Source organism: Streptopelia decaocto, assembly GCF_964273445.1.
Source record: "Streptopelia decaocto genome assembly, chromosome: 1".
In the NCBI taxonomy this organism is placed as follows: domain Eukaryota; kingdom Metazoa; phylum Chordata; class Aves; order Columbiformes; family Columbidae; genus Streptopelia; species Streptopelia decaocto.
In genome coordinates, this window is record NC_138663.1 from 128,267,288 (window position 1) to 128,293,215 (window position 25,928).

At 50.5% G+C, this 25,928-nt stretch overlaps 1 protein-coding gene across 3 annotated transcripts in view; it reads left to right on the forward strand.

Annotated features, from left to right (window-relative positions):
* Positions 1 to 25,199, forward strand: part of IGSF3 (immunoglobulin superfamily member 3) — a 104,173-nt gene extending 78,974 nt beyond the window's left edge. For all 3 annotated transcript variants that reach the window (XM_082043701.1, XM_082043703.1, XM_082043702.1), the window contains 4 exons: positions 13,709 to 14,119; positions 15,674 to 16,081; positions 20,941 to 21,372; positions 22,242 to 25,199. In XM_082043701.1, the coding sequence (XP_081899827.1) occupies positions 13,709 to 14,119; positions 15,674 to 16,081; positions 20,941 to 21,372; positions 22,242 to 22,492 (1,502 nt within the window). In that variant the 3' untranslated portion in view covers positions 22,493 to 25,199. The remainder of the gene's footprint in view (positions 1 to 13,708; positions 14,120 to 15,673; positions 16,082 to 20,940; positions 21,373 to 22,241) is intronic.
* The last annotated feature ends 729 nt before the right edge of the window (positions 25,200 to 25,928 follow it).

Here is a 25,928-nt window from a genome sequence, read left to right on the forward strand (position 1 = left end):
TGTGCTGGTGTATTAAATTGCCTTTGTCCTCAAGTGCATTACAGCACTTATCTTTCCCCTGCAGCGCAAGCTGGGGGTGATTCAGCAGAGCTTTGAGAGGGCCTGGGGTCTGAGCACTGGGGAGTTTTTCTAGCAACAGTGGGGTGAAAAAGCAGAGCTGCCACACAAGCAGGAGTTTGTGGCAAAGCCCTCTGAGCACCCCCTCACCCCTTTCATACTCGGACACAGAGCTGCCATCCCAGTCTGTATGGCACCCACCTCCCCGTGCCTCTGCGCTCTTCCCACCCCTCCAGCCTCGTGTTGTCCTTTGGCCAGTGCCTTCATGACTAATCCTGGATCAGGCACATGGGGAGAAGCCTCTATAAATCTGCCCTCTTGCTGATGGGTTTTTGACAGTAATGAATGTGGGAGGAGAGATGTGGCGGGGGATGATAACGGAGCAGACACCAGAGTGCTGGGCTCCTTGCTGCTTTTTTGTGAGCTGGGCTACAGCAGATTGATTGACCTGGGAGCCGTCGAGCAAACAAGGCAGTCAGGCTCTTCATTAGATCATTAATTAGCTTCCGGGGCTCTCCAGGGACTGCTTTGTAAAGTTTGGTCTTTTAGGAGCTGTCAGGTTGAAACCATCATGGAGGGGGAGGATGGAGTCTCCTCAGCTGGCCTTGGAGAAGTGAGAGGTTTATCCCTGAACCTTATTTTGGTAGCAGGATGGGTGCAGAGCACTCTGCCTCTTTCCAGGCTCACAAGAAACCACCAGTGACAGCAGCCTGATGGTGTTGGGGTAGCAGTGGCCAGAGGAACCTGAAGAGCAGAGAGCTGAGGACCCTTACCTCTTCGTTGAAGCCCATTCCTGGCAGCCACAAAGAGGCTGCTCAGTGTCCTGCTTGTCCTTCCCTCTGAAGACTCGGAGATGGTTGTAACCACGCAGGCTGGGGACTCCGGGAGGATGAGGAGGGGATGAGGCAGAGGAGAATTTGAAAAACAGGCTGCTTTATGGCACGCTTAATGTCCAGAAAGGAGGACTGATTTTCAAACAATTGCCAAGATGCTTGCAGAGTATAAGGAGAGGCTTTCCCCTAACAAATGAAAATCAGATATTACTGTTAGTGCCTTTCTTCCATCTCATTTCTTAGTAATGTCTGCATGTGAGGAGTCCTCTCATGGATGGATTCAAAAGGTGTCTTTTCTACTGTTGGTGTCCAGTAGGGTACTGACCTCTCCCAGACTTTTGAATGGAGGCTCTAACAAGTGTCTTCAAGGGCCACAAAGTGCCTGCTTGATAACACTTTTTGCTGCTGGCAACAGCCAGCAATAAAGTTAAACAAGGAAAGCTAATGACCTGGAAACTCCCTTACAGAAGTGAAGTCTGGAAATTTAAGTTTACTGCGTGCTTGATCCCAGAGTGCTTTTGCTCTGTAGAATAGCACTGCTTGCCTGCTTTACAGCTGCCTGCTCCATCTGGCAAAGAGTTGTACTCCTGCTTGAGCAATGAAGGAGTTCAAGGAGTGCTCAGGAGAGACAGGAGCCTGTTCAGCAGCAGCCACAACCGCAGCACAGAGCTGTCTCCTCTCCCCTGGGTGTTCGGGGCCTTGCTGCTTTCCCTTCCTGGTGGGCTCAGATCTGCTGTTCTGCCTCAGAGCTGCTGCTCTTTCCCGTTGGCTTCCAACACACTGAAGAAGCAAAATGAAGGGGTTTGGTGTTATGTGACCCAGGGCTGTCCCCTTGCATAGACCTGCATTAACAACCCACCAGCTGGGGCCTTTTTTCTTTTCCGGGTGGCACAGGTGGGTTTGCTTCTTCCACCTCATATCCATGATAGTCTCCTAACCCTGCACATTTGCCCTGGGGAGCTCTGTCCGCACACTTGTCAGGTCCCCTGGGACAGCTTCCCCACTTAGACTTGCTGCCACCTCCTTGGCACAGTTATTTAACCCAAGATACACCCTGGGGTGTTTTTTCTCCACACTTAGCCATCACACTCTGCTTCCAGCATCCCTGTCCACCATCTTCTCCATGTACCATTGCTGTCACACACACACCCGAGAGCCTCCTCTTCTTGCTCCTGCTGTGTGTTGTATAACATACTCTCTGGTGCTCAGGCACTGCTGTATAAATACAGATTTGAGGAGGAGTTTCATGGAATCATAGACTCCTAAAATATTTTGTGTTGGAAGGAACCTTCAAAGGTCATTTAGTCCAACCCCACTGCCATGAGCAGGGACATCTTCAACTGGATCAGGTTGCTCAGAGCCCCATCCAGCCTGGCCTGGAATGTCTACAGGGATCAACTACTTCCCTGGGCAAACTGTGCCAGCATTTTACCACTCTCGTTGTAAAAAATTCCTTCCTCATGTCTAGCCCAAATCTATCCTTTTTTAGTTTAAAACTGTTACCCCTTGCCTTGTGGCAACAGCCCTGCTAAAAAGTTTATCCCCATCTTTCTTACAGGCCCCTTTTAAGTACTGAAAGGCTGCAATAAGGTCTCCCCAGGGCTTTTCAGCTGTGGGTGTGCATCCATGTGAGGATGCTCTCCCTGCCCCTCTCCTAGCAGGACACTTGCTGTCTGGCCTTGTCAAGCTGGCTGTGGTTTCGCATTCAGGGGCATCAGAGAGGTGCTCCACCACATCTCTCAGCTGGGCAAATCTGGCCCAATGCAGATCACATGTGGGCGTGAGGTTACATCGGTGTCTGTAGAGCCGAAGCAACCAGAGCAGATTCCGTCTTGATCCCACAAAAATATTGCCATGTGGAAATGAGCCCATCAGTGGGAGCAGCAGGGCAGGGAGCTTGTGCTGGATGCACCAAAGCATTCCCGACCCTGTGGTGAGGATGCTGACACTGACCTAGCAGGGTCTGAGCTGCCTTTCACCTCTCCTTGCCTTTGGTTTCCCATCTGGGAGCAGTGATACTTGGCTTCTCTGCATGTTTGCCCATGAAATGTTTCGCTCAGAGCCAAGCGTGTTGAGCTGGCTGCAGTCAGTTATGTCCAGGACTTGCCTTGGGGCTTTAGCCTGCAAAATGTACACAAGGGTATAACCTGAGAAGCTGGATTTTAAGTGTGTGAAGCATCTTGGATGCATTTCACAAGGGTGAAGGAGGTAGGATTGCATCCTTGCATCTGGTGGGACCCTCAGCCTGCTCTGTGTGTGCCCATTGATCTTGCCGTGGGCACTCACGATCTTCAGCCCCTGAACAAGACTGACAATGCCAGGAGACCTGGGCTGTGTGCAGAATATGCTGCTCTGTTCAAGTAAACTCTCTTCATGGTTACTTTTTTAGGAGTAATTTTTTCACTTTGATTTCAAAGCACTCTCTGCTTCTCTCTTTGATATCTCCTGAGCAGTTTTCCACTCCCATTTGCAGCATGAATATACAGAACCACGGTGTCAGCCTGTTTGCAGTCTGTGCACATGCAGTGTCTTTGATGTTGTCTTGCACGTCTTCTCTCCACACACTTTAGCTTCTCATTGATTCCCTGTTTGCTCTCTGTGGACTGAAATACTTTGCAGTGAACAGCACTTAGACATTGTCCGTCTGTAAAGCTGTGTGCATTCCTTATGTCCTTGAAGTTTTCAAAAGCACAAGTCAGCCTGGGCAGCCCCTGGGGGAGAAGGGAGCGCCAGTGATGAACAGGTTTCCAGACAGATGTTGACCACTGTTCTCCTTCCCTGGTCTGTTCATGGAGCCCCAGCCCCTCCGCTGCCCTGCTGATCTCCACAAGGTGAGCGGCCCCAGGGCCAGCAGGCTCAGTGCTGCAGCAGCACAATTTTTCTCTTGCTGTGTTCTCAGCCCTCCAGTGAGCAGTACCCAACCCAGCTGTCCCTCTCTCCATGCCTGAGCAGCAGCTCTGGTTGTCTATCCGTGCGCATGGGACTTGTACCATTTTTCTAGCTTCTGCATCGTGTGGGATGCTTCCCCTCAGACGAGAAACTACATATTCCCAGTCAGTCCTTTGCACAGACAGGCTGTGTCCTGTTTTGAGAAGAACAGTGCTGAACAGCCAGGCATAGAGATGGTCCAGCCTCAAGCACTGTGAATCTCCTGCCTCCGGCCTTCCGGAGCATTGATTTGCCTGATGGTCTGGGGTTGTCTTCTGCTGTCTGGACACAATGGTTTTGCTCTTCAGTGCAACAGTGATTTGCATAGCCAGGTGGTGCAGCAATTCCCATGTAAAGGAAGTAACTTCAGTAAAATACAAGGCAACCATTTCTTCCCATGGCAGTTTTACCTTGTGAAATTAATAACTCCGTGTCAGCAGAATAAATGAGGGTGATTTTTATCTGAATGCTTTTTCAGAACTTTAATTCATAAGGGGCTGGTTATTTGGGGGTTTCTACCTGTTCTGGCACAGGTCGAAGACTAAATCCTGGGTTCATTGAACCTGTGATCTGTTTCTTTATGCAAAATGGCAGACTCTTGACATGTAGAACCTATGGCTTAGAGTTTTTATCTCAACATGTATGCATAAAATTTGGCTCCCAGGGCCACCTTACTTGCTTAAATAGGAATTTAGGTTGCTGTTAAAGAACATTCCTACAGTTTTCCCTGTCCCGTTTAATAGAGAACCCGGGAGTACAGATAGTGATGGATCTGTTTCCCATCCTGCTGTAATACTTCCTCAGTCCGTAAGAAGTCTGAGAAGGCAATTTATTGAGAAACAACAGATGGCTCATTTCATTTGGTTGTTCTTCCACACAGCAGACAAATCCTCCAGTTAATTTATGGAGGCAGCAGCATTGTGAGCGCTTAGGGTGCAAGTGGAGCTGATCCAGCACTTGGCTGCACAGAGGGGAGGTGATGGTCCTTATCCCTGACATGTGCTGCTGGCTTCATGGTGTCCTGTCCCGTTCCTTGTGCCAGCATCAGTCCAGCTGTGAGCCAGCTCAGTTTACTAAACCTGCAGAAAATTAACCCAGTGGAAAGAATAGTTAAAGGTGAGGGGAGCGAGTGAGCTCTTGGATGGATTCAGCTGGGTCCTCCTCAGGGGACTTCATCTTTGCACAGAGGGCAGCACTGACAACCTGGGGCTGGCAATGCTAGCACAGGCACCGTCCCAAAGACCTCATGATCCTGCCTGAAGTCTGTCTGGGAAGCTTGCGCCCTGGACAGCAAGAAAATGACATTTCATACCACCCTCAGCATCTCATCTCTGTTTAGCAGCCAGTTTTTCAGCAGTAGCCTCTGAGTCAAATGCAGGGCATGCCAAAGCCAGCCCCATGCTACAGGGTACAGCGGTACTCTAACATGCACCTACACAAACTTCTCAGGTGTCTTTGTGGAAATTTGGCTATTGATGGCCAGCCTCCATAATGAGACGAGAGTTTGTGTGTGGTGCTGCCGTATGTGTTCTAACTTGCTCTTCAAGTACATTTAATTACTTTTTTTTCTAATTGATGTAGCGCTCTTTTGTTTGAAATCATTCTGACGAGGGGTTGATTAAATGTCTTGGTATGTTATTTTTTTATTTCTTTATCCTCCATGGCTGAAGTTTGGTACTGAATTTATCTTCCAGTGATCGTATCTCCATATTTTAATTTACAAGAGATCAGTGAGCCGTGTATTGTTTTCTGACAGCAGGCACAACTCAAGCTGGGAATCTTTTATTCTTTCCTCCCCTCCTCTTTCTCCTGCAGAACTTTTTGCATTCATTTCTTTAGTGTTTGGCAGGAAGGTTTCTGGTTTTAGGTTTGTGGGGTGTTCTGCTTTGGGGTATATTTGTTTCTTGCTGTCCTTCAGAGAGACATGGTTTCTCTTCCTTAGGGAAGCTCTGGCTTTTACCAGGCCTGCCTTATGTCCCAGCTGGTGGTTTCTGGCTTATCCGTGGCCAGACCTTGGAGGCTGTGGGCTTCCCAGCTTTCTCCATCCCTGCAGCTACACACTACAGCGCCTTTTCCATATATGCTAACGGATGTATGGCTTCTGGGCTTCAAAGAGACTTTCTGGGTCACATATGTGTGCTTCCCCGAGGCCCTGCTTAGTTACCTGCTGATTAGTTACCTGCTCCGCAGACTCCGACATGGCATGGCTGGTAATCCAACGCTGTCCCATAGCTGAGCAGATGTCCTTGTCACCACCTGCAGTCTTCGTGCCACAGCACAAGACGTGCAGCGATGGACTTGACCCGCTACCTATGTGTTTGGTAGGTCAACAGGCTGACTGTGCTGCTTCTGGGGAGAGGGGAGACATCGGGCTGCTCATCAGTACGTTTGGCTGATGTGGTATTCGCCTTCTGTGAGGCTGAAGCCGGCAGGGACACAATGGAGCAGCTGAGTCCACCAGAGGGTTTGAGGAGAGATTCTGCTTTGCCACAGCACCCTGTGGTAGCATTTTGAGGGCATTGAGCTGTGCTTCCCCGAGCTGCAGTGGTACAGTGTGCTTCAGGGCATGCTTGGGGCTGAATTTTGGGCTGTGGCTGTTGGAATGGCTGATGGTCAGCAGGGATGTGCACAGCTATTTAAGTACCCAGCTCCTCTTGCTGCAGCAGGCTTTGAGGCTGAGGAACATCTGTGTCTGCTGGGCAATGGACTTTGTGGCAACTTCCTGAGCGTATTGAAATGGGGGCCACTTGGTGGTTTATTCCTGGCCTCTTTCTCTCCTCAGGAGGAGGTGGGTCACAGCCAGCTCCTAGTCTTGCTCCTGGGGCTGGGAGCACTCACTGGTCCGCACTCCAGGAAGCACTATTTGCAGCATTCACACAAAGAACAGTAAATTTGGGAGAGACGTGTCATGTTGCTGATTTTTAGAGAGCAGACTGGGATTAACAGCCTGTCTCATTGCAAACAGACAGTACTGTGCCTGCGAGGGGGGAGGGGAAAAAGAAGGTGACCCACATCCATCTAGACTAGCAGTCATTTGGTTTGGTGGCTTGTTCAGGCACCTGTGTTATCTATACCGGAAGGAAGGAACATGAAAAGTGAGGATTTAGTTTTACAAAATTAGTAGGCTACAGATGTTGCAGGAAGACCTGCAAAGATGGGAAAGCTCAAGCTGTGGATCTTTATTGCTGCTGCAAACAGACATGTATTCTGCTTTTGTTTGCATGTCCATCCCAGAGCAGCCTGCAACCAGGACCTCAGCAGTATGGGAACCATAGAAACTTTTGGTATTGCTCTGAAACCAGCACTGCTGAAGGTCAAGACATCAGGCTGGTGTTGAAAGTCAAATCTTTGGCTCTTTTGTCTGCCCACTTGCGAGGGGACAGCAGCTGAGCCTTCCTCAGGAAAGGGTTAACATTGTCTCTCCTTCCCATAGAGCTGCTCTCCCAGTAATTCAATCATGTCAGCCTGTTTGCAGGCAATAATTCATTGTTATAGGAACACTACAGTAAAGTGACAAGTTAATAATGGCAGTAATAATGGCAGGCAAAGTCTAATACTATTTCCCTTTCTCCTGCTCTTGTTGCACCAGCAGCCTCCCATGTTGACTAATGCAATTTGCAACCTTGTTAATCCAGTTTCAGGAGGAATTGTGTTCTGTTAAAAGAAAATAACAGGAGTCTGGAGCTGTGCTGCCATGTTCCTGCCATCTCCAGGGAGGCTGCCCCAGCACTGGAAGTCTTTGTCTTTATTTTGATGATTTCTATGCCACGGTTAAGCCTAATGAGCAACGTCCTCCTAAGAACGTCTCATCTTCCTCCCTTCTGTGAATACCTTTCCTCTGATGCCTCTTCTCTGAAAGGGCTCACACATCTTTCCCTTTTGAACACTGATTTGCTTTCAGCTAACCTCGCAAACCTCACCCACCCCTGCCCACACTGAGTCAGGAGGCTGGCGTGTGTTTGCTTGACTCCCGTTGCCCCAGTTCCCCATGGTCATTAATGCGGGTGTCCTTGCAGTGTGTGTGGAGGCAGAGGAGGCTCTTCAGCCCTGCTCTGGGGAAGGCAGAAGGTCTGAGCGTTAGTGCATGTCTCAGCCTGTGGCAGGGCAGCGACCTGCACATGGGTCTCCCAAATCCCAGGCAAGCATCCCCCAGGAGGAATTTGGGCATCAAGTGCATTTTGGGCCCTAGTGAGGGAAATGGTGAGGCATCTTTGAGTGGTGACTGCAGGCTGAGGGGTGTGTTTGTGCCAGGAGTTCGGCCAGTACCCTTCAGGGTTGTATGCTGAGGGGGCCAGGGAGGAATGCGCTCATAGAACCATAGAATAATTTGGGTTGGAAGAGACCCTCAGGATCATCGACTCCAACCATAACCTAACTCCAGCACTAAACCATGTCCCTAAGAACCTGATCTAAATGCCTTTTAAACATCTCCAGGGATGGTGACTCCACCACTTCCCTGGGCAGCCTGTTCCAATGCCTGACAACACTTTCCGTGAAAAATTTTTCCTAATATCTAAATCTAAACCTCCCTAGGCACAACTTGAGACCGTTTCCTCTTGTGCTATCACTTCCTCACAGGAAGAGGCACCTTGCGGCCATGCTTCTGGAAATGAGTCTCTCCTGATCGGCCTGCTAAAGCTTGTGTCTGGTGTTAAACCATGTCTGGGTTCAGGTTGGATTGGCCCCATTTCTGTTCCACACACACCCTTCAGCACAGTGAAGTCTTAGTGGAGGCTTTTAAAAGTAGGACATTCCCTAGGAAAACTTTTTGCGATGCTTCATCAGTTTCTCCAGGCGAGAGTGTCTTCTGGAGGAGCTCTCCCCAGAGGGCAGCAGCCTCCAAAGTGGGACACAACAGCCCTTGCCGCCTCCCTGCTGTAGTGACAGGGCTCCCCGGGGACTCTGTGGGCTGGTGGTGACTGTCCTCCTGCCCACCCTTTCTGCACTGTGGCCACTGGCTCATGCAGAGCTGGCTCCTTCCCTGGCTGGCAGCCACCTCCTCCTTTGCAGCAGGGCAGCATGCTGGGTTTTGGGGGGGGCTTTTTTAAGGGGAGGGTATCAGCTGCATTTAAACATCACTGTTCCCAGGACTTGGTAACAGAGGCTCCCCCGGTGGGAAGTAAAATCTTGTTGTATGTTCTTGCTGCCTACAAGGGAAGATGATGTAAGGAGTCCAAGACAGAGCATCTTTTTATCACAGCATTATTAGGTACAGATTGCAAAGTGCTTTAGTAAAGGTAAGTGTTGTAACCCCCTGCTTGATGATTAGCAAACAGAGGGGAGGGAGCCAAGTGGCTTCACCACAGCGGCAAGTCAGCAGAAAAGCTGTGAATCACTTCGCTGCCTCTGTCCTCCTTCTCTGATGGTTGCTTTCCCTTCCTTCCAAATATTTGTATAACTGTGCTTATCACATGCCCAGCTTGAGGAGACGGATTGCCTGCTTGATGGTGTGTGGAAAAACCCCTGCCATATCATGTATCATATATCAGATATATCAGTGTGTAAAGTACTTCACCATGTTGTAGCCTGCTGTGGTTGTAAGGTGTGTCAAACCAGTCCCCCCAGCCCAGAGATACAAGCTTTGAGGACCAGAGGCTGTATCCTGAGACAATGTGTGTCCCTGCAGATGAGTGGGAACATTTTCCCCAGCCTGGCAATTAGTGCAAAGGGACCGTGATGCTGGAAGGTGGTCTGTGAAGTGTCTTACTAGACACTTCATGGGCTTGCCATGGGCACCTGGTGTCTCTACCAGCCTCTTCCACCCCAGAAGGGTCCCCCAAGTACTGGCTGGGCTCCATCACATGTCATCACCCGTTGAACCTTCTGGAGCACCTCCAGCAGATGTGGCAGGATGTCCTCAGTGGTATGAGAAAGCCTCTCTGTGCCATCAGAGAGCTGGTGGCTTCTGTCCCTTCTGAGCCCTGCTCAAGCACCACAGCAGAGTTCAACACCTGCACATGTTCTTCACACAGGCTGCGTGACTTCACAGGGGCTGGGAGACCAGGCTGGCTTAAAAATAAATGGAAGTTGTAACCATGACTTGTTGCCAGTGTAAACTGAAAGCCTTAATAGCATATGTAGGGCCAATTACAGTACATCAAGGTATGATATCCTCTTTACTGGCACCCTCCAGGGAGCCAGGAGACATTGTGGCAACAGGATTACAGTTTGCAGATGAAATGCATGATTACTTCACCTAGACACATGCACCTGTTTCCCTCACTGAGCAGATGTTCAGGAGGCTGTTAAGAGAAGAACATCAGCCTCTTGACAACACCACAGAAAATGCCATGTAACTGTGCCTGTTCACATCGCTGCACCCACTGCCACCACTGCTTGACGGAGTGCTGGAGCAGCCCTGCCCTGGCACACCGAAACCCAGCCCCTGGGGCGGACTGGGTCTACTCAGCATTTAAGGCCAAGCCCTTTCCTGGCTCTTTGCCCAGGCAAATCCCCAAGCCAGGAAAGGGAGTTTCCTCTGTGTCAGGAGAGTGAGGTTTGGCTGGCTCAGTGCCTGGGGTGTCAATCTTGCAGTCTCACTCATGCACCAGCAGCTATGATCATTTCCATGTCATGGGAGGCGTCTTTAAACATGACCTGGCAAGCTGCACCAGGCATAGTGAGACCTGCTTTGTGCTAGAGTAGACATGACCACAATGGAAAGAGGTGGACTCCCTGGCTTTGTATTGTACCATCACCCTGGACTACTAACTTCAGGACTTATTGTGGGGTTTTTTTTCCCTTTTAAATAATTTTTCCTAAATGCAAAATGAACCTTTTAGATTAGCTTGTGTATCTGTGAATGGTGGCTGATGGTCATCCCAGTGGGAGAGCAGAAGTGTGAGCAGCCCTGCAAAGTCTGCCTTACCCAGACTGTGGGCAGAGGATCTCTGCCCGGCATGAGCAAGCAAACCAGCCTGCAGCTCAGAGGTGAAGCTGCCCCAATGTAACCTGTGAGCCACAGCATTTCCAACTCAGCGGTTTTCAACCTGCGTTCTTTAAAAGCCGTGAATTATTTCTGTGGGATCTGCAAAAGGTAATGAAGAAGAGGTACATGCACATTTACTGTGCAGGAGCCTGTCAACTGGATAGGGAAGCATTTGCTGTTCATAAATTGGAAAAGACTGAGAATGTCCTCTCTAATTCTGTGGGAGTGAAACAAAACCTGCACTTGGATCTTCTGTGGTGTGCCTCTGTTAGGCAAATAAGTCATGTTAGATGAGAAGTGCATTGGCAGGGTTGTCATTATGTACCGCCGACACCTCTAATCTAGATGAAACTTTGTACATGGTGTTACGAACCTGTGCAAGCGCCTGCAGTCTAGGAAAGGGAAGACCTGTAATTCCCTGCCAGGGCCTGCTGCCTCGACTGATAGCGGCAGTAGAAACAATAATCTCATCAAGATTTGGAGGGCTCTGTGCATGTGTGGGCAAATTCCTGAACACTTGCTGTAGTGACTGCCAAGGAGGGCTAGGAGCACTGGGGCATGCATGTGGAATTTAAGATCTCATTTTTGCCTGAACTAATAAGATTTCTTCCTCATCACCCTCACCCCTCACCATGCAAGAGCCACTGAATGGCCTCCAGGGTCCACGCTGTTTGTACGCAGGGAGAATTGCCGTGATTGTGGTCTGGGAGCAAACCCTCACCCCTCCAGTGAAATACATCCGTCACGTGTGAGGTGCAGGTGTGTTGCCCCAAACACTCGTCTTAAAAATACTCCGTGCCTTAAAAATACTCCTCATTTTCATCTCCCGGAGGTACTGCGATGTGGGAAGAACACTGGGAGGGATGCTTGCATCTCGGCAGCTCCGGTCTGCGCGTACCCACGCTCCTCGCTCTGTGTGTGTGTGTGTGTGTTGATATTGAGCAACCCCGCCACACATAGCGTGTGTGTATATACTGCATTTTAATAGATATAGGGCTGCTGACTTAACATACACAGTTGCTATAGAAACAGAGGTTTCCTTAGTAACGGTTGCAGAAAATAATCCAGTACCAATTAAAATAAACTGTTTGGAAAGGGGGCTGGGGGAGAAAGGAAGCTGCTGAGAATCACCTTCTCCTTTATTGGTTCATCTCCCAGGGACTCAGAAGATTGATTAATGCTTGAAATAACCTTTCTTAACCAACAGCGAGCCAAAAAGGTGGGATGAGTGTGGGTGGGGTGGCTAAGGCTGCCGTCCTGAAGTGAAACAAAGGGAAAGGAGTGTGTCTGAGGTACAGCAGAAATACAACAGGGTGATGCTAAATCTCTCCATTAGGCTGAAGTCGTTGGGGAGGAAAACCAAGGCACCGTTTCCCTCTTTCCCTTCCTCCACTGTCTGTGTACCATACCCATAACACAGCCATCGAGTCTTTATTAGCATACTGATTAAAGCCACAGGCGATCCAGGCTCCAGGGGAACATCTAATGCGTTACCAGGATGTCTATCTCAGATGCTGTGTTAGAGCAGAAAGCATCACTGCAGTGGGGGTTCATTCCTCCCATTTGATGTTGTTTGCCTGTGCCCATCCTCTCCCTCAGCCCTGTCGCTTGTCACTTGTGCCGACAGGCAGCTGAGACCCTGGGGCTCAGGGCAAGCTGGAAGCAAAGCATGATGCAGAGCAAGGAGCCCATGCCTTGGTGAGAGTGAGGACGCAACGCTGCTTCCCTGCAAACACGGGGTGCATGGGACAGGTTTCCAGGCTGCAGATGCGCACAGCTCCCCTGACGGCCTCCAGTCCTTCATGCCTGTGGTGCCACACTTCTGTTGTGCCCAGGGCGCTCACGAGGTTTTGTTAGAAGATTTTCCAGCTGTCAGCAGAATCCCTTCACCTGGCGGAAAGCCAGCGAGCCCCCTTGCAGAGGGAAGTTGCTGTGTGAGGAGAGGTGAAGGAGGAGAGATGGTGGCAGACCTGCTGGGAGGAGCGGAGTGTCTGGCTGGGAGCTGCTGCTTTCCTTGGGTCTGTAGCTGGCAGGGCTGCAGGGCACACCAAGCGTAAGTGTCACAGAAGGACACTTTGTGTCCTTTCCTGAAGATGTGAATGCCCTGGGTCAAGGCTTGGGCAACAGGCATAGGCTGAGCAGCAGCAGGGGAGGCTTTCTCTCCTGCTCCTGCAGGGAAACAGGAGTCAGAAACCCATGTCTCTGTCTCCTTGCAGGGACAAGAGCTAATGACATTGCCATGTCATCCGCGGCGCTGTGACCGCTTATCTACCTACGTGGGAGCCGCAGTCACACTTGGGAAGCCGAGAGAGGTGGCACGCCTGTGGCTTGTCTGGGCTGTGTGGTCTGTGGTGGACCTGGACCAGATCTCCTGGCTGCTGGAGCAGAGCTTGCTCCCTGCTGATCCTTCCCAGTCTGCTGCTCTTTCTTCTTTTCCAGTTGTGCTCACGTGTGCTCCCCTAGCTATTGCGTGTCTGTGGGTTACATGTCACTGGGATGGCTGGCGTGTGACAGCAGCAGAGTCTTATTTAATTCACTCTTCCTGGAAATGGTTTTCTCTGGAACTGGTCAACAGCTCGTTGCCCTGAGCTGCAAGTGGTATGATTTCACCATGAAAAAACCCGCTGAGGTTGGGTGTAGCCTTCTTGCTAGGTTTGGTGCCTTAGACCACACTGAATTAAGAAAGAGAACCTTTTAAAGGACAAACTGTGAAAAAGCAGCGTCTTGCTGAGGGACACAGTGGGAGGATCTAGGAATAGAGGGCAGGTGAAAGAAGAGAGAAGATTTGGTAGGAGAACATCAGAATGCCTTTATCCTGAGGGTCTGGTGCAAGTGGGACACAGGCAAGACTAGCTGTGCCTGCAGCTGGGATAGGACTTTCTGGTCCTCCCAAAAAGAAAGGAGTTTTTTTCCCATGTTAATGACCCACCTCTCCTCATCCTTATCCATTCCTCCCTCACAGTGACCAAGCTGCAGGTGAGCAAGTCAAAGCGGAGCATCACTCTGGTGGAAAACCGCCCCATCCCCCTCAACTGCTCAGTGAAATCCCAGACCAGCCCCGACTCGCACTTTGCCGTGCTGTGGTACGTCCACAAGCCCTCCGACGCCGATGGCAAGCTCATCCTCAAGACCACCCACAGCTCAGCCTTCGAGTACGGCACCTACGCAGAGGAGGAGGGGCTGCGGGGCCGGCTGCAGTTCGAGCGCTCGGCGTCCGGGGGGCTGTTCAGCCTGACGGTGCAGCGGGCAGAGGTCCGAGACAGCGGCAGCTACTACTGCCATGTGGAGGAGTGGCTGCTCAGCCCCAACCACGCCTGGTACAAGCTGGCGGAGGAGGTGTCCGGGCGGACGGAGGTCACTGTCAAACAGCCAGGTACCACATGCCACGCCACTGGGGTCCTATCAGCATCGGCTCTTGTGCATGGCTTGTGAGGTTGCTGAGCTTTTCTGTGGCAACAGGGATCCTCTGCTCTTCTTTCTGCTACAGCCTTCTCACCCCCTCCTTGCATCCTCCTGCCTGCATGTCCCTGCATGAAGAGGGATGTTTTCTCCCTTTGATGTCACCCTTCTCCATTTGAGGCTGGGTTGACATGCATTTCAGTGTCCCCACGTGAAGGTTGTCCATCCCTCACAGTCTAGCAGGCCATTGTATCCAGCCAGGGTTCCTTATCCTCAAGAGCATCATGTAGCAAGAGTGTCGACTAACGACCTACTCAGAGAGAAACGGTGCATGCCTGCCTGGGAAAGCATTTTTATGTTTTGCACGTAGTTTTATTTTACTCCGTGCCCATATCCTGTCAGGCGCAGGGAGCCTTGTCTCATTTCCCTCTGTGCTGTGCACATGAGATGCAAGTAACAAGTTTAATGAGGTGGGGAACTGGCTGCCAGGAAAAGAGAAATCTGCTCTGCTGGTGGTTTCTGTGGCACCTGACATCACTGGTAAAGGTGGGCTGATGGAGGAGCTGAAGAGGGCCCCCACAAGCTGGGGACCTCGATAGCACAACTGGACAATGCTTAATGCATAAACTCTGTCTGGATTGGGCTGGCTAGACACAAGCTCTGTGTATGGGGGTGCAAGAGGGATATTGAATATGGGCCCCAGCACAGCTTTGCCTGGTTGCCCAGGCCAGACTGCACCGCTCGCTGCTGGTCTCAGCTCCCCGTTTCTTTCTGCAAAATCCCGAGATGGCTGTGGGATGGTCAGGGAGGGGGGAGCTGTGACCTGCCCCCGCTTTTGCATCACCTGCCTCCGTCTGGGAAGTACAGTGCCCATCACTTGCTGCAGCGGCTGTACCAGGGAAGTCCAGACTTTGCCCCTGGAAAAGAAGTTAGGAAGGAGTTAGGAGTGTCTGACACGTCATTTCACATAAAAGAGCTGATTACAGTCACCCCCCATTGTGTATCAATGAAATCGTGGAGCAAAAACCAGGGACATTCCCAAGGCAGCAAAACACTGTGTGTGACTTTGCCCTCATGCCACTTCTCGTTTTGCAGTGGTGGTTCCTTATAATCAGCCGCCCGTTCTCCCCCTTGCTTTTTCCCTTTTTCTCACAACAGGAGGGCTTGCTGGTCAGAGTATGACCAAGCTACTGCCCTGCCCCAGGAGGAGGATGAGAAAAGATTGAGGTGTGACCTCACTTCACAAGGTGTCTGTGCACTTAGTATCCCAGAGTCCTACTGGGAGATGGTGTATTTCTAGTTCCCGGTGCTAAATGGGGAGTTGTTGGTGACTAGCCTGAGATTGTCAGAAGACCATAAAAACCACAAGTCCTATTTTCTTTTCCTCTTCATTTTTTTTCCCCATTTTTTTTTTCCTGTCTTGCCGTGTTTCTTTGATCACACCTCAGGATTGTGGTCATGCAGGAAGCGCTTGTGGGGAGACAAAGGGCCTCCATCACCTTGCATTTCTAATGGCCTTTTCCCACAGATAACCGCCTGCAGGTGAACCAGACCCACAAGAACATCACAGTGCTGGAGAACCAGTGGGTGACCTTGGAGTGCCTGGTCAGCAGCCGGACCAGCCCCTCATCCCAGCTGGCAGTGGAGTGGTATGTGTGGCGGCCGGGCCACCCGGAGAAGGAGGCGGTGGCTCGGCTGAGCCGGCAGAACATCCTGCGCTACGGGGACGTGGTGGCGCTGGGCGACCTGCGGAGCCGGCTGCACCTGGAGAGCCCATCCCCGGGCCTCTACCTCCTCTCCATCCAAAATGCCACCGTGCGGGACAGCGGGGCCTACAACTGCCGCGTGGAGGAGTGGCTCCTCGACCCCAGTGACCGCTGGTACAAGCGGGCAGAGGACATCTCTGGGCTCATCACCCTCACCGTCAAGCAGCCAGGTGAGGAGGGTCTCGTGCTGACAGCTTTGAGCAGCACTCTGCCCTTGTGGACAAAGCATGGGTCATCATCTGTCTGTCATAGACAGCGTGTCCGGGCAGAGGGCAGGACTGCTGCACTGCAGACGATGCTGATGCTTTCTTGCATGTCTTCTTGGGTGCACCCTTGCTTTTCTGGAAGAAGCATAGAGCAAGTCCTGCAAACACAGCTAGATGGGCTTTGGGATTTTCTCCCTTCTGCATCTGCAAATTTATTTTTTTACAGCACTTTTGGCAGATCAGATAAGATAGGCTTCCAATTTTATTCACATTTTGATTGAGAATGAGATGGGAGATGTCTGTGCTTCCCAGGCGTGTGCCCCAAGGGCAAGGTCCTTGCATGAAAAGAGGGCAGCAGAGGTTGAGACCCTTGCTGGTGTCCTGGCAGTTTCTCATGATGCTGCTCCCCATTCTGCTGGTGAAGAAGCAGATGTGGGGTGTGCAGCTCCATGGGCCTATCTGTCAATTGAGACAAGGGCTTGGGTTTCTTGATGGGGCAGGAGTTGGCTATGAGGAACCTGCCTCTCTATGGACAAGGGAGTACTTATGGGCTTCCTGGCCGATCCACTTGCTGGTGTTAGTGGTTCAGGCAGATCCTGCTGCCTAACACCAGCGTTTTGGCCATGCCCAGACACAGGGAGGCAGGCATCAGGGATCACTGCAGGTGCTTCTTTTTCTTCCCAGGATCTAGTGGGGAAAAAAAGTGGTACAGAAATTCAAACCAGGGAGTAAACTCCAGTTTCAAAGGGTTGTGAATAGAGTAGAATAGTATAGCATAGCATAGAATAGACTTTGAGTTGGAAGGGACCTACAATGAGCATCTAGTCCAACTTCGGGGCTGACCAGAAGTTAAAGCATGTAAGGGCATTGTCCAAATGCCTTTTAAACACTGACACGCTTGGGGCACCAACCATCTCTCGAGGAAGCCTGTTCCAGGGTTTGACCACCCTGTCAGTAAATAAATGCTTCCTAATGTCCAGGCTAAACCTGCTCTGACTGGTGCAGCTTTGAACTGTTCCCACATCACTGGATCCCAGGGATCTCTCCATGTCCCCTCCTCAGGAAGCTGTAGAGAGCCATGAGGTTGCCCGTCAGCCTCCTTTTCTCCAAACTAGATCAACCCAGAGTCCTCAGATGCTCCTCATAGGACACTCCTTCCAGGCCTTTCAGCAGCTTCGTTGTCCTCTTCTGGACACATTCAAGGATCTTCACATCCTTCTTAAATGGTGGGGCCCAGAACTACACATAGCACTCAAGGTGAGGCCATGCCTATGCTGAATGTGGTGGGACAGTCACCTCTCGACTGGCTGGTGATGCCATGTTTGATGCACCCCGGGATGCAGTTTGTGCTCTTGGCTGCCAGGGCACACGCTGCTGAGCTGTACTGAGCTGCTGTGGACCAGCACCTCCAGGTCCCTTTCTGCAAGGTTGCTCCCCAGCCACTCCTCGGTTTATACTTGTGCCTGGCATTACTCCATCCTAGGTGCAGAATCTGGCATTTGGACTTGTTGAATTGTGTCCTATTAATCATTGCCCAATGCTCCAATCTATCTAGGTCTTTCTGCAAGGCCTCTTGTCCCTCAAGAGAGTCAACAGCACCTCCTAGTTTGGTATCATAAGCAAACTTGCTAATGGTGCATTCAGCATCCAGATTGTTGATAAACATGTTGAACAGAACTGGCCCTAGAACTGAGCCCTGAGGAACTCTGCTGGTAACCAGCTGCCAGCCAAACGTATCCCCATTCACCACAACCCTCTGAGCTCTGCCCTTCAGCCAGTTGTTCACCCAGCCTACCATGAACCCACTCATCCCACAGCTGGACGGCTGGAAGGATGCTGTGAGGTACAGCATCAAAAGCCTCACTAAAATCCAGAAAATCTACATCCACCACTTTCCCTTCACCCACTGGGTAGGTGGCCTTATCGTAGAAGGATATAAATTAGTTGAACAGGACTTTCCCTTTGTGAACCCATGTTGACTGTGCCTGGTGATTGCATTATTCTTTAAATGCCTTTCAATAGTACCCAGTGTAATCTTCTCCATAATTTTTCCAGGAACTGAGTTTAGACTAACAGGTCTGTAGTTCCCTGGGTGTTCCCTCGCACCCTTTTTGTAGACTGGAATAACTTTGGCCAGCTTCCAGTCATCAGGGACCTCCCCTGAGTCACAGGGCCTTTGGTAGATGATCGAGAGGGTTCTGCTGTAACATCTGCCAGCTCCTTCAGTGCTCTGGGTTGAATCCCATCAGGCCCCATGGACTTGCGTATATTCACCTGATCCCTTACAAGTTCAGCGTCCACAGATGGAAAGTCACTGTTCCCACACTCGTTGTCCTCTGACTCGGGGAACTGTGCAGCCCAAGGTCTATCAATATTATTAAAGACTGAACCAAAAAATGTGTTGAATGCCTCTGCTCTTTCTCCATGTCTATTAGTCAGGTGACCATCTTCAACAAGTGTCAGTCCAATGTTTTCTTTAGACCTCCTGTTGCTATTAACATACTTTAAAAAGCCCTTGACACAACACTGGCCAGTTTCAGCTCTTAATTGAGCTTTGGCCTTCCACATCGTCTCCCTGCATGTTTGAACCACAGCTCCATAATCTTCCTGTGAAGCCTGACCTTGCCTCCAGAGATCAGAAAATGTATTTTTTCCTCTTGAGCCCTACGAGGAGCTCCCTGTTCAGCCAAGCTGCTCTTCTGCCCTGCTTGCCTGACTTAGGACACAGTGGAATTGTCTCCCCCTGTACCTCTAAAAGGTGGTTCTTAAAGACTGACCAGCACTCATGTACTCATAAGCCCTCAAAACCAGATTCCTGGGGTACTCTGCTAAGTCACATCTGCTTTAACAAAAGATAAGCTGCAAGGACGATTTCCCTGGAAAATACAGATTCCCTGTGTTTTGAGGCATGTGACTCAAGATTAAATGTCTGTCCTAAAGGCTATAGGTCAAATAACAGTTACGGTCCTCATTTGCTGGGTACTTTCCAGCATGTAAAGCAACCACTCTGCAAGAACTGCTGTGGTGCTTTATTCCTGTTCATTCCAGTGAGGTGTCAGCCTTGTAACTCTGCAACAGAGCTGCGAAAATGGTAAGATTCTGGAAAGGCTTTTGTGGTCATTCCTGGCAGATCAGATTGGTACTGCGAAGGAGAAGCTCTCTCAGGGCACAGCACGGCCCTTATCTACCCAGATCCATGCTTGGGAAACTTTGTTGGCCAAGGTGGCTTGAGCAGAGACCCCCCCCAGGTAATCCCTGTACCCCACATGCCTGCACAGTTTTAAGTACAGTTCTTCATCCAGGCTAAGAGCTGCCAGCCCTGACGGAGGGAAAACGGACAGCAGGGGAAATCCATGAGGTTCATTTTGAATTGTGGAAGGATGTGGAGTGGAAAGAAGAAAGGGAGTTGGGGGTGCACTAATTCAAGATAATTTTTTTCTAAAAGTGCCCTGTTGTTGTTTGTTTTTCTTTCATAGCAGCCAGTACTTAACAAAATTACTAAACTTGCTTATTCCTGTCTCATCAGTGAAGATCTCCATGCTCATCTTTCAGGACTATAGTCATGAACAAAGGGGGGAAAAAGGCTCTCAGCACCTTCAGACAGCAGTTCTCTTTCTGCAGAGGTGGGGGAGGCTTTGTGTTGGTTTTGACAAGCCATTTCTTTCCCTTCCTCCTTTGTACCTCGCTAGTGCCTGAAATCTCAGGACTTAACCTCATTCCTGTTTCTGCTCAGGAGTCTTCTGGGGAAAGATGCAAACTAAAACAATTGTGTTGCCTACGGCCTGGAGAGCTGTGGCCTTAATGAAGGTTTTCCTTATGGGACCACTTAAAAAGTGTCAGGCAGGTGCTATAATGAGAGTCCCCACTGGGCACAGCAGCCCCGTGGCTGATGAGAGCTGGGGGACCGTAGCTTCTTCCTGCAGGGACACCCAGTGTCTGCACAAGGGCGGGCTTACCCAGCTGTGTTTGCTGGAGGAGAAGGCACCTCTGTCTGTGCTGAGCTGTCAGCTCGCCCTTCCTGCTCAGCCTCCGCCTCGGAAAGGGCTTGTTAATCTTTAAATGAAACCTTAGATCCGGACTGATTGCGATCCCTGGAGTATGTGTTCCCCGGCAGGATGACTAAACCAAACGTTAATTGCTCTTGAAGTCAGCCTTTAATCAGCATATCTTTGGTTCTGGCCGTTCTATCTCAGTTGAGTGAAAACATCTCTCCAGCCTTGCAGCAAGCACTAAAGAAAGAAAAAAACAAGAGATGGAGACTTTTGGGAGTATCCTTGCTGTGCCTGTGCTGAGCACATCTGCATGGAGGAACCTCTTGCCTAAATAATTTCCCAAACTGCTGGAAAAAATCCTCTCCTCTTCTTGTCTTACTGATTTTAAAGTCCTTTGAGCACTTTCAAATAAATAAAAAATAAGCGTGGAGTGCAGTGCTATTTGCACTGGTGGCTGGGGAGTGATAGTACCTTGCTCCTCAGCACACACAACAGACCTCGATATTTTCTGACGCGTTCTTGTGGCGCATCTTGATGAGCTGCAGCAGGTTTCTGCTCTCACATGCACCCCTGTTCGCTGGTGTGAAGGGTCTGCATGAGGCGGTAACACGGTGCTCGCAGCCAGCACCTGTTCAACCCTGTGGCAGGTGGTGTGTGGTGGGGTGAGGATGCTGCGCCTCGGGGTTGACCACAGAGGTACCTGTGGGACTTGGCAGGGTTTCGCTTGGATGGCGCCAGCCCCGGAGTTGTGACGGTCAACTTGCGTCAGGGCAGGGTGGCTTTGACACAGCATTTTGCTCAGCGCTCACCTCTCCCCTTTTGCCATCTCAGACCCCACCTTGCAGGTGGACACGGCCACTGCCAACCTCACGGTGCAGGAGAAGGAGTCCTTCCCACTGGACTGCAGCATCCTGTCTCGCTCCAGCCCGGAGTCCCACTTTGCAGTGACATGGTACAACCTGCGGACCAAAGAGGCAGGCAGCCGCGGCGAGGAGGAGGAAGAGGAGGAGGAGGAGAGGGAAGTGGTGCTGAGCGTTGGCCCCGACGCCATCTTCAGCCCCGAGGCCGGTCGCTGGGAAGGCCGCCTGCGGTTCCAGAGGCTCTCGGCGGTGCTTTTCCGGCTGACGGTGCTGCAGGCCGGCGGTGCCGACACGGGCAACTACTCGTGCCGCGTGGAGGAGTGGCTGGCGGACCCCAACGGCGTGTGGTACCGGCTGGCAGAGGAGGAGTCAGGGACGGTTGCTGTTCACGTGCAGGATGCAGGTGAGAAGACAATCACAGAGTAGTTTAGGTTAGAAGGGACTTTTAAAGGTCATCTAGTCCAATCCCCTGCAATGAGCAGGGACATCTTCAACCAGATCAGGTTGCTCAGAGCCCTGTCCAGCCTGGAACTGAGCCTCTTGGGGATATGGCCCTGGCATCCCCTGTGTCTTTTGTTCAACCAAGATAAAAAGGCCAAGGAGTGAGTGGGACTGGGTCTCACCTGCACTGGGGCGAGTCCGTGGTGAGGGTGCTTTTCCAACCAGCTCGATGGCTGGTAGCCCAGCTCTTGCTTGGGCTTGAGCATCCACACTGTGCTTAGCTCTGTGCTGGGGCCGCCCGCCCCACAGCGCTTACCTCATGGTGTGTCCCAAGTGGGGCTTAACCCTTCCCATTGGGAAACACCCTTGGGAGTTGGCTTAGCTCTGCACAAGGGTGCAGGCCGTGGCACAAGGGTCTCCTCCCAGCAACTCTTGAAGACATCAGGTGGTCTAGAGGCCCCAGAGGTAACTGAGGCCATGAGAGTTTTGTGGGCCTTTAAGGGATTAAGTCCTGGGGTGCTGCCTTTTTGTACTACCACTGAGGGAATCAACACTTTGCGAGGCTCCCCACTTCATAAGGTATCATAAAATCTGTACCAGGGAAGACTCTTTCTGGCACTCATGAAACTCTTGTGGGCATAAAGCGAAAACATGCCCTGCAATAACTTTCTTCTGCTGCTCTGTTTTCTAATATTTGTATTTTTCTCAGAGTTTCACCTCCTGCATTGACCCAGATTAATGAGTATCTGTTTTTTTATGTTTCTGAAGAAATGTGTAGGCCCTGCATTGCAGAGAAGCCATGAAATGTGACCATATTTTGTCTCTTTGCAGGCTCCACCCTGCAGTCCGTCATCTGTTCCAATGACGCGCTCTTCTATTTTGTGTTCTTCTACCCCTTCCCCATCTTCGGCATCTTGATCATCACCATCCTCCTGGTGCGGTTCAAGAGCCGAAACTCCAGCAAGAACTCAGAGGGCAAGAACGGGGTCCCCTTGCTGTGGATCAAAGAGCCTCACCTCAACTACTCTCCCACTTGCCTAGAGCCGCCGGTCCTCAGCATCCACCCTGGAACCATGGACTGAAGAGGCAGAGGCGCCTGGGGGGATGCGCAGAGAGAGAGAGAAGCAGAGACACACCGAGAACCCCAAGGAACAGAGTGGGTTTTGTTGTTCTTGTTCATTTGTCTCAGTGTTTGTGCTCCAATGTGGCAGCTGAGCTTTGCGGAGCACCCAGACGGTGGGGACGGGAAGGTCCGAGGCTTCCTCCAGTGCCTGTGGGAACGCACCCCCTCACCCCAATGGACGGAGGGTCCCTGCGCTTGCTGTACATAGCAGATGTTCCTCTCCAATTAATTTTGCTCCCATCAGTTGCTGTCTTTTGGGCCATTACTTTTTTGTTGCCATTTCTTTTTTGGTCACTCAAAAAACTGTAGGCTTCCTCCACCCTCCACACAGCGAGGAGTTCCCAGCAGGTGTTTCGTCTTGGGACAATCTCTTTGGAAGTAAATCAATATGTTTTTCAAAACAGACTGGTTTTCCTCCTCAGACTCAGTGCCATGGTAAAGAAGGTCTTTTCCCAAGGTGCGCTGAGCTAGCCCCTCCCTCTTCCAAAACAGACAAAGCCAGGTCCACCTCCGGAGGGGTTAGTTGGGTGTAGCCTCAGCATCTTCTTGCCTCCACCTTACTGCTCTCTCAGGAGGGAGCAATTCACCTTTTATGAGCATTCCCAGGTCTTGGAGAAACTGAATATTCAGCACGATTGCGGTCAGGACGAAAGTAATTTAGTTTACCTCCAGGAACTGAAGGAGGAGATGGAAACCCCTGACTTTGTTGGTGGCAAAGAGGGTCCTTGTCCAGTCCAACTTACCAGAGTCATGCTCCTCCCTGGTGTCCATGCTGCCACCTCTGATGAGGTGGGTCCCCTCTGTGGCCCAGTTGCCTGGGGACAGGTGGCTGGATCCAGCCTCTGAAGACTTCAACATGACCAAAGCAATGACTCTAGGAAAAGGGGGCAGGGGAAGCTCCACAGGTTGCATTGACAGCTCCTGGATGGTTCAGCCAAGGAGCCCAGCTGCAGCCATTGTCTATCAGCAGGGACATGCAATTAACCACCACATGTCACGAGTTTCTCCGCAGCTTGCACTGCTTCCCGGTGTGAGCTTGGACAAGGAAAGGAGCCTGCAGCGCGTTGGCACCTTGAGGGCTTTGCTGTCCCCCTGAGCCAAGAGAAATCTTCCCCTGCGTGTGTGAGCGCATCTGCCATTTTTTCGTTTCTGGAGCTTTAGGAGGAGAAGCCATTTCTCCATAAGCTCCTCCTCCTGGCAAAGTCACCTGCTTTTGTCATAGGCAGTCGCTGTGGCAGGAAATGCTGTTCTTTCTGTGAAAGATATGGCTCTCGTGAACCAAACCAGGGCTCTCGCTGCGTGGGGCACCTGACGTCCCGTACCCCATAATGCCAAGTACCCCTGCCCTGTCCTGTGGAGGAAACCGCCTCCTCCCACATATGCCCTGAACATTATGTGTGGCGGAAGAAAATGTTTGCCAAAAATGGCCTTTTGTTGTCTTCCTTTATGTCTTCCTGGCAAATCCGGCCATTTATTCTTTGCAGCATGGCTGAAGCCAACCGGGGGTGACCAGGCGCAGCCGCAAGACCCCCACCTGGCCTCGCGTGTGAGAGGTGCCATACCCACAGCCATTGTCCTCTTCAGGAGGGTCGGACTGCTCATTGTGAAGAGAAGGGGACCTCAGCAGATGCTCTGTAGCCCTAGTTGGTTAGACCCTGATGCCTTGATGTTCCAGAGGTGGTGAAGCCTCAGGTGGGAGATCTGCACCATGCATCCTCCACGCTAGGGTGTTTGAAGTCAGCCACCTCTGCTCCTCCACCAGAATGGGATTGGTTTCTTCTTCCACTGGGAAGCCAAAATTTCACTCATCCCTTGGTGAAGTCTGCCTCCTCGAGTCATAACTGCTTACTGACCCCAGCATATGCGTAATATCACACTCCTATATATATATATATATATATACACACACACATATGTATCACACACCCACACACTTGTCTTCCCTTTCTGGATAAAGCATCTGCAAAGAGAGGAGTGGGATGAGAAGTGAATGGAAATGAAGAACCGAGGCACAAACAGCAGCCAGTGGGTATTGTTTTGTAAATGTAGTATCTCCTGTACATACTGCTCCCGGGCAGGAACTGCAACTCATTTCAGCTTTAAAGAAAAAAAGAAGAGAAAATGAAGTCACTGGGAGCCGTTCTCTCCTGGGCTAACACTGTGCTGCATCTGAACCATGGAGCAGGACTCTCCAGGAGGGCTGTCTTATGGCCCTGTCCCCCTGGCCAAAATGGGTCCCTTCCCAGCCTAGCGGTTCCTGCACTGAGCCCAGGCTTTCCCAGGAAGCAACTCCCACAGTGGTCCCTGAATGTACCTTGCCGGTGACATTTCTCTGTTGCTCTGGCAGCGCGTTGCCCAGTCTCAAACTTCTGTTTTTATAAAGGCAGACTCTTCCTGTAACAAGTTTTAAACACAAAGCTTGTCAAACCACTCTCTCTGCTGTAACTTTCTGTAACGAACCAGAGAAGAAAGAGAGATACCCTATCCATGCATGATGTGGAAAAATGTTTGGGGTTTTTTTTTAAAAAAAAAAAGAAAAATCAGCAAAAACTTTGTACTATGTTGCACTAAAACATGTTTTATACAACACACCTGAGAGCTGTAGTAAACTGTGTTGAAATTGTGAATCCTATTGCTGCTGGTTTTTGGTCAGACTTAGGCTTTCATTATGCCTTTATGTGCACTCCCTGCATAAAGCTGTGTTGAACTTCTAAGTCCACTCCCCTTTTCAGCAGCCTCTCCCACCACCCCAGTTCCCCAATGCATCAACTCTTCTCTCACCCCAGTAGTGCATCTTCCCTCTTGCAGGCTGGAGCTTGCAGATACCTTGCACCCTCTGATGCTTCATACTTCTCCTTCCCATCCCTTAATTCATCCCATAATAGAATATAACGCTTAACAGAGGCATATCAGGGTCTGGTTTTGATACACCATTTTTGAAATTGCTCCAAAAATAGTTAAGTACTTTGCTGTGTCATAGTCTGGATTTAAAGAAAAAACATACTTTTAATAGAATTATTCATAGCAAAGGTGAAGCAAGTAATCTTAAGTAACCTTGATGTAAGCAGAAGAATATAGTTCACTACAGAAGTTGCTTAAGTTGATGTAAAATGCAACCTTTTAATTCTCATTACCCACTTTTACCTTGAATAAGGGTTAGGTCAGTAGTGTTGAACTCCCCCATTAACTGAAATTGGGATAGTAGTGCGATGTATTCTTACCTGTATAGCAGAAGTGCTGTGAAATAGTGCAAAACACAATCCCGACGCAGCTGTCAGGTTGAGTTTGGGTTTTTTCCACATTGATTTAAAACAAATATCCTTTGCTAAAATAACTGCATGAGAAAGCTCAGACAGAACTGCCTGTTTGCCCCCACACTCCCCTGGTAGGTCATC